This window comes from Theobroma cacao, chromosome 9, assembly GCF_053813885.1.
Source record: "Theobroma cacao isolate CCN51 chromosome 9, ASM5381388v1, whole genome shotgun sequence".
Taxonomy (NCBI): Eukaryota; Viridiplantae; Streptophyta; class Magnoliopsida; order Malvales; family Malvaceae; genus Theobroma; species Theobroma cacao.
Genome location: NC_142647.1, coordinates 38,299,575 through 38,308,461, shown reverse-complemented (window position 1 = coordinate 38,308,461; position 8,887 = coordinate 38,299,575). Strand labels below are relative to the sequence as shown.

The 8,887-nt window shown below is 31.3% G+C and overlaps 1 protein-coding gene across 1 annotated transcript; it reads right to left on the bottom strand.

Annotated features, from left to right (window-relative positions):
- Positions 1-2,819: 2,819 nt before the first annotated feature.
- Positions 2,820-5,525, bottom strand: GATA29 (GATA transcription factor 29). Its single transcript, XM_007014767.3, has 3 exons — positions 5,307-5,525; positions 3,320-3,766; positions 2,820-2,921 (listed from the first exon to the last, which is right to left on the bottom strand). Exons 1-3 carry the CDS (start codon positions 5,523-5,525, stop codon positions 2,820-2,822), a joined length of 768 nt encoding a protein of 255 aa, XP_007014829.2.
- Between the last annotated feature and the right edge of the window lie 3,362 nt (positions 5,526-8,887).

Here is an 8,887-nt window from a genome sequence, read left to right as displayed (position 1 = left end):
CGTGACAGTTGTCACGGGCCCAATGAGAGTTCCGGGTTGTGACACTACCACTGCCTAAGAACCCAAGATAGTGGGGTTAAACCATATCTATTTTGAGTTGAGGCAGACTACCACTCACATTTATTTAGTTTTAGATGAAGAATTAAAAGATGGTAGAACTACCTAGGGGCAAAATGGTAATTTTGCCACTCCAAGGGTAAAATTGTAATTTTCCACCATCAGAACACTTGTCCAGCACATGGATTTTTCTCAATTTTATCATGGATAATTGAAGGAATTTATATGGTGGAGAGAGAAAGCTTAATAGTTAAGAAATATAAATGGACTAATGAAATGGTGACACATGACATATTTATAACCATTAAATATTTAACTTTAAAATTAACACAAAATCAGCCAATTTCTCATTCATATGGCCGGCCAAAGAAGAACAAAGGAGGAAAGGAAAAAAAACAAGAACCTTAGGTGGGAAAATTGAAGAAAAAGTGTGGGATTTCAAGGGATTAAGCTAATAAAGGTAAAATTTCTTGATTTTGACTTGTGATTTACACTACCCATGCTTTCTTTTTCATTTTCTATGGTTAGATTTCATGTTTTCATGGTGAATTCATGGCTGGTTGGAATGGGTATGAAGAGAGAATGACGTTGGATTGATTTGATTCTAAGTTATGTTAGTGTTTTTAGTTAGTTTATCATATCTAGAAACAAACCAACAAGAAAAATTCATTTTCTCCCATTACCCATCATTGGCCAAATTTTCTAGGGAGGATATTATGGCTGAAATTGATGATATTTTATTATATTTTGGTGATATTTGATGTTTGGTGAGGCTAGAAATTAAATGAAAAATTTTGGTGTGAAATCTGAATTTTTGCTTAACGTATAGACATGTGTTTGCTGAGGATTCAGCTTTGCAAGCAGAAGTGTTTGCTCATATGGAGCAAGTTAAAGTGTTCAAGCTGAAGGCTCCACTTACAAAACTGTCGCCCTGTCCTTTAGACAGAGGACTCTCACCCTGGTGTTGATCAACCAGCTAAGGCCCCCTCACTTGAACACCAAAGCAAAGATAAATCAAAACAAGGAACAGAAGTGCTAGGTTCACCAGATGAAAATGCTTTTTCAGAACCTGAGACCCTCCCCTCCAAATTCAGAAGAAGTATCCATTATGGATATCTTCCACCAAATGGTTAGGGAAGAATAGGTTGAAAAGGAAGTTGCCAAGGCAGAAGCTCAGCAAGATACATTTGCACTAGCCTCTAGAGTGAAAGAAAAATTTGAAAAAAGGAAAGAAAAAGTCACTACAGCACCACAGATAAAGACAAAACCACTTGCCAAAGGGAAGAAAACAATGACAACAAAAACAACATTCCTCAAAAGAGAGAAGTCCTCCAAATTGGCAAAAAAGTCCAAGCCAGCAACAGCTTCTTCTCCATAAGAACCGCTTGAAGTGTCTGACACACCCTTGCCTGATCCCTTTACCCGAGAATTACCTCCAGAATCCTCTCCTCAACCTTTAGATTTCAAATATGCCACTAAAGAATCCTCCTCCTCAACCTCCTCATATGAAGAAGATTAAAGGTTGATGATGACAAAAAGGGGGAGAGAATTAGAAGATAGTAGTAGGGGGATAGATAGGAAATGGTAGGATTTTAAAGGAGAAATTATGGGAAACTTAGGGAGATAGGAAGTAAAAACTCTATAAGGGTAATTTCGGAACATCAACTGATAAATTTATGGTTATTTGTTATTTGTGCCATGATGGCATTTTGAACACTTGAATTTAATTTTGTTGATTATATGGTTGTGTGAAAAATGGATGCTGATATGTTTATGGTATTTGACTGCTGAAAATTGAATATTTGCTGATATTTTCTTGTCTATGATATTTTGAAGTAAATATGATAATAACCTTATTATGGCATAATTTTTTTTTTTAATTCATGTGATAATACTCCTTTCATCCAAAATTTTTTCTTCTTATTTGGCTTTCACAGATTAAGAACATTTTTTTATACTTTTTATTTAATATTAATTTTTATTTATTTATTTTAGAATGATATTCCATGAATTTTAATATTAAAAAATAATGAGAAATCGTGACAATTAAAATATATATATATATAGAAAAATAACAATTAAATATATATATATATATATATATAGAAAAATAACAGTATCAGATGTTAAAGAATGTAAACAAAAAATAGTTTTGAGACATTTGAAAGAAAGATAAACAAATAGAATAGGAGAGATGAAGTGGAGTCTTTAATATTTTTGTACTTGTTTCATATATTAATAGAAAAAGAAGTGAAGAAGAGTGAAGTTGAAAATAAATTATTTTTTAGTTTGATGTAATTTATGGTTTTATGCCCAATCCTCAGTGCGACTGAAAGTGAAAAGTAAGTTGGTGTATTCATGATGATATTTTGGTGAAGTAAAAACTTGGATACTCCAAGTCCTAACCGATCAATATATGATCTTCAATAATTTAATTTCTCTGTGTTTGTTTTTCTTTGTAGAATAGGCAACCCTGTGCATGTGCATGTTCTCCAAAAACTTTCACTAAATGAGATGGTCATTAGTGTGACTGAGGAGAAACTAACAACGTAACTCTCACAAGGCACAACATTCTCTTCTCTTTAATTCAAGATGCATTCAAGATCTCAAACTACTTTTCCAACCAATTCAATGAAGCAAAAATGAAAACATTTTCATTACAAGTAAAAGAGCAAAATTAAATACCTCTAACACCCCTCACTTGTCTTTGAGAGATGAAACATAAAACTAATTGCTAAAATGGAGATATTAATTTCCTTGGGTCATCCATTATGGTTGGACTGTTGGCCCTTGCTTCCCGCTTCTTTTGCTTTTCTTTTCTCCTCTTCTTTTCTGTACTTAATGCCACAGGCATTGCACAATGTCTGCAATCAATAGCCAAAATATTGATTAATACAAAAAAGTTGGCAAGCAATTCTAAGTTCCACCACAGTTCTTATTGAGGATTGATCTAATAATTAGATCGATTGATAAACTTCAATATAACAAAACCTCCATTGAACAAAATATATAGTAACATCTTAATTTTACATGGCAACACCATTCATTACTATTGAAGTTGGCAAGTCATTAAAAACCCAACACATTACTTACTAAAGCATTATAACGAAATCAAAACTTTTTTATACTTTGTTGATTTATAGGATTACTTTATAACCGAGGGTTATATGATGCCAAATGATGAGAAAATGAAGAAAGAAAAGCAGAATATAATAGACTTAGTTTAAGAGCTATATTTTGTAAAGAAAATTATAGAGAATACCTTGGGGCCTAGGGGACCTTTGCGCCACATAGGAGTATCGTTGGTGTTGCAGTTGTAGTTACTGCATCGTTTGTTAGGGTCATTGTAGTTGCCACCACGTTGACGTCGTTGGCCCCTTTTGCCCAAACCAGAGGCGGAGGAGTTTCCGAGCTCACGTTGATCTGCTGTTCTCCTAGGGGGGACATCAAGCAGCGTGTAGTTGTTGGTTGGCACCGAGCTTGGAGGCAGCTGATGATGATGAGTAGGGGCAAAGTTGTTGTAGGTGTTGGTGCTATTAGAAGGACATCCCATAGAAGGGCCAGAAATTTGGTTAAAAGTATTTTCATGGTTCATGCTATGGACATTGCTAGCAAGTTGATCAGATGGCCATGCAGATTGGCTGGCATTAAAGCTTTGTTGACCTTGAGCCACTGCTCCTTGATTAACCATTTCCAATTCATTCATGCCCTGCTCAAGCATGCAAATAACGTAAAACAATATAGAATGAATTAAAATTACTTAACTAAATAGAAGATTCAAACTGCTAAAGAAGAGCTTTGCTGTTGATCTCTTCTAGCACTGCAATATCTAATGTAATTAGGCAATTCCCGACTGTATTTGTTTGCAGTACACTTCTACTTAATTATGCAAGCTTGTCTTAGATTACATATTAGTATCTCACGCTAATAATAATTGAGAAGAGGTTACCAGAGAATCAAATATTCAAATCGTGCAAGAAATAGTTTCATTGAAAACTTAATGTAAATTTCAATTCTGTGTTACAACTGCTTTTGGTAATAAAGAAAATCTCTTTTTTTTTTTTTTTTAAGTTATAGAAAAAAAAATAACATACGACTAACGCCATTATTAACAAGATGACAAAACTAATCACCAACGCAACTTCATTGTTTCACTAACTATTCAAGACTATCTAATCTAATCTAATCTAATCTAATCTAATATATATTGATTCTAACCTACATAAGGTTGTACACATGACACTTGTATTGTGAAACTACATTAAATTTAAAGAATATTTTAGACATTTTATTAAACGAGCCGTTAAACTTCGTTGGCATTTCCATTTTTATAAAACAGACCTGTATATAACAGCAAGGATGACAGGAGATCACTATATATTGAAACGCTAGAGATAAGAAAGACAAATTCTTCTACAAAGGTGTTAAGGTTTTTCATTTTTATTAATTTCTTTTCAAATTTATATTTGATACACTATCAATATATAGAATTTATACACTATCACTTAATTAAAAAAGTATCACCTCATCAAAGTTCAAAAATTTTCAAATTAAATATTTTTAATATTATGAGTATTTATTTTTAAAATTTTCCAACTTTTAAATTTATTTATTAATGAAAGTGATAATATTTAGTTCATTGGTAGTGTATAAAATTTAACACTAATAATGTATCAAATATAAACCTATTTTTCTTTAAACCAAAAGCTTAGTTCGAAAATTTAAACAGAACAAAGTAAGACTTTTTTTTGTTATCAAAAACTGAATTAAAATTTTGTTGGGTCATGAAGTAAGAAATTGATTTCTTGAATTTTGAAAAAAAAATCATTATTTCTTAATAATTTAGAATATAAAAACTAAAATAAAATTCAATCGCAATATCTGAATTAAGCCGATAATCAATAATTTCTTTTTTAACATCAATTCTCCAAATTCAATATCCAATTTACTAGTCCTACTAAAAAAAGTCGAATGAATTAGATAATGTACATTACATATTCTCTATTTTTTATAGAAAATTCTAGTTAATTACTAGAACAAATACAAAAACGTCATATTATTTTGAAAAAATCATTATTTGTTGGCACATACATTATTTTTAAAATTAATCTGTACTAAAAACATCTTGTAACCTTATATCATCATATAAGTAACAAAAGGACTATTGCAGAACCAATTTTTAACAGTGTGCGTGTATATATATATATGAAAATCAATGTAAAGAGTTTGAGAAGAAAATTTTAGAGAACCTGAGTGTTGGGACCAGCAAAGCTAAGGTTGGCAAGATGATTAGGGGCGATGGAAGTAGGATTAACATACTGCCCCGTCTGGTAGACTAGTGGATTTTGATGATCACAATCAGGCAATCCCAACTTGAGGGTCAAATCAACCCTGTTGCTGACATTGTTGTTATTGTTGTACCCATTCATTCTGTCTGCCTGATTGAACCACTGATGAGAATGATCCATGGATCTTAATTTCTGAAGGAATATTGAGAGGGTTTTTCTGATGTAGAGAGCCCTGAAAACCTACGACTATCCCAAATAATGATCAGAAAAGAATGCCAGAAAACTTTGTAATAGTGACAAAAAATCCTGGTGGAAAGCAGAATATGGATGTGATTCCTTTTTATTATTATTATTTTACAAATATATGTATATATAAAGGTGAAGAAATGGGGCATGCATGCAATAAAAATTTGAAACGGAAGCAGTGAATGGATAAAACAAGGATGACCTGGAAGACTGACACACATGCAACAAATGGGCACACTTTTTATGTGATACTATTAGCAGGTAACAAATCAACATAAAACTTGACAGTTAAAAAGTAGTGATTTCAGCGTATAGCTGATCTGGGTTTCCTTGATATTTTGTAATCCTAATAATATCGATCTGATCATCATCGTCATCAAGATCATCAATGGCTCGCCGTTTCAGAAACTTGTCCAGGATTCCATTGAACTCCAGATTAATAAGAGCTCAACAATGCTTCTAAAATGGATATGAAAATTTAATTTTACAGGATTCCCACATATCCATGCAGGTAAAAAAAAAAAAAATTAATCAATTAGATTGTTTCACTTGTGAAATTTGTATAGAATAATAATCATAATAATATATTTTTTTAAAATAAAAAGCTTAATGGTTTTATTTCCCCTAGCTAGAAAGAGTGAGAGTCATATTACCAGAGTACAATCTCAATCTCAATTGAGAGTATATATCAAAAAGATCTAAAAGTAAAGACAATATTTATAACAAAGAATAATACCCTCAAAGCTGATTAGAAAATCGTGGGAAGAATGTGCAAAAAAAAAAAAAAAAAAAAAAGACAAGGGTTCTTGCAATCAAGATAATCCATACATCCTATAGAGAGAGTTACAAAAATGTGTGGCTTAAAAAATTATAAGTAAAACATGAGTATCTTTTGTCTTTCCTCGTTTTTTCCTTCATTCCTCCCTTTCAAATGCCACGCTGCGCTTTTGCAGCAAAATACTGCACTATCAACAGTAACAGGAAGCACTTATAATTATAAAGGGAGAAAAGAAGATCAACTCTTAGATTTGATTATTGAGAGTGGGATAATATATCAAGTTATCAACTACTCCAACTCTCAAAAAACAAGACGAATATATATGTAAAACAAAGAGAGAGACTTACAATTCTAGCTATTGCTATGGATGCTATAAAGACTAGAGATTGTGTGTGATGGGAATGAGAATGAGAAACCCAATTTATAGACATTTTCATTAGAAAAGGATCCTTTATATTTGGCAGGTGTGAAATCCAAGGAAATGCCCTTTTGAAAATATTTAAAATTTTTAGCTTTTACATCTCATATGCCAACAAATTTTGTGATCATTTGCTCTAGAAACAGTCAGTTTAAAGAGCATTGTGCAGTTACAAATTTTGGCATTACACTACTTAATACACATAGAAAAATGAAAATAAATTTACATCCAGCATCTGATTGATCATCAAATTAGTTTAGGGGTTTCTTAGCTATCTAGAAACAAATATGATTGATGAAAATGTGAAGAAAACCTCATGGTTGGTGGAATGATAAATCACTAACGGATCAAAATGATTACTTCCCCACGAAGAAAATAAACTATTCTACTATTTCCTTCCATCTTCTCTTTTTGGAATGTCTCAAATTATTGAATTTTTAATCTTTTTACTTTTTAACATTTTATATTCATTTTACATAATTTTTTTTTTACTTTCTGATATATAAAATATTAAACTCAAAATTATAAAAAAGTTTAAATTTTAATTTAAGATACATCAAAATGAAAATTTATTTTTAATTTTTTTTATCAAATCTAATAAAAAATGAGACAGAAAGTAAGGCACTAGGAACAAGTGGTCCTCAAGAATCAAAATACTGGATTCCATATTATAATTTTTTTTTCGGCAACATTATGTAGGATTTGTTTGTTACCAGTAATATTTTGGGCAGTGACATCAGCTTTACCTATTTTGGGTTGAGCATTTATTAATGACAACATCATACTTTAGTAAAATACATGGCAAATAATCAAAGGAAACCCCAGCATTTATCTTTTGGAGTAACTTGAGATCATCTATATAAATAGTCTGCTACATTTTTTATCTTAAGTGATTGGTTATGATCATTTCGCATCTTAAACTAGTTTGATCTTTTTCAAAAATGCATGCGATGCAAGTTCACAAGATTGTGCTCATCTGATTATCACTCTCCTATTCCTTGGCCTTTTAATTACTCGCATACCATAAATGTTAGAAGACTAGCAATCACGATTTATTGCAATTATTTCTCTCAAGATTTCACCTCTCTATGGGATCCGTCTCTTAGACACTTGTTTACCATGGTAACCACATAATGCCTTGCATAAACTTTCCTGTTTTATTTAGGCCCAATTATACTGGTGAAATTGCCAACTGCAACAGTGATGAACCAGTCCTTGAAATTGTGCTCCCTTTCTCTTAGGGAGCGAGGGAGCACTGATCAATGCTTTATATTTTTTTTAATTTTTTTTAAAAATATTAATAATTAATAAAAAATATATAATAATAGTTTTTAAAATTAATTAAAGGTAAAATTATCATTTCAATTTTATCACGTCATCAGATTAACAGAAACACTAATAGTTGAATAACGGCTAAACCTATATATCAAACAGAAGATATTTTTTTGGGACGGAATATCCATTTCGAAAAACTAATATACCTGCTTGGAATTTCGATTAAAACTTAGGGGAGTAGGGGTATTTTACCCTAAAAAGTTTGGTATGACATGCATTAATACTGGCTCATAATTAGATAAATATTATATTTATATATGGTCATAATGTTGAGGAAGTTCTTATACTATAGCATGTTGTTCAATTTATTCCTTCTATTAAAAAATTGATTAATTTAGTTATTATATTTTGATGTGCAATTGGGTACTTAGGAATAACTTCATCCAAATTTACCTTAACAATACCAATGTGGCACTAACATGTTAGATATAAAAAAATTTTTGGGTAAAAATGAAATTAACCAAGTGACTTATCTTTTTCTTTCTTCCTTTTTCTTTTCTTATTCTCTTTGTCCAAAACTATGCCGTTTTAATGAGGCTATTTGAAACATATTTAGTTTTTTTTTTTTCATTTATCTTTCTCCCCGTCTCTCTCTAGCTCTCCTTTCTCTCTCTTGCCCTTCTCTCCCTAAGATCGACCCTCTAAACCCAGATTCCAACCGCCAACCATAATAGCCATTGGTCTTTGATGGTCGAAAATTCAAAAAGATAAACACCACAAAACTCTTTTTTTTTTTTTTTGCCTTTTTTTCTTAATTAGGATAGT

What these genes read in the sequence shown, in the direction of transcription:
- GATA29 (XM_007014767.3), bottom strand. Translation starts at nt 5,525, where the DNA reads ATGGATCATTCTCATCAGTGGTTCAATCAGGCAGACAGAATGAATGGG. An exon ending in TTGCTGGTCCCAACACTCAG is followed by an intron (nt 3,767 to 5,306) that starts GTTCTCTAAAAT and finishes ATGCTTGAGCAG; the next exon opens with GGCATGAATGAATTGGAAAT. An exon ending in AAGGTCCCCTAGGCCCCAAG is followed by an intron (nt 2,922 to 3,319) that starts GTATTCTCTATA and finishes TATTGATTGCAG; the next exon opens with ACATTGTGCAATGCCTGTGG.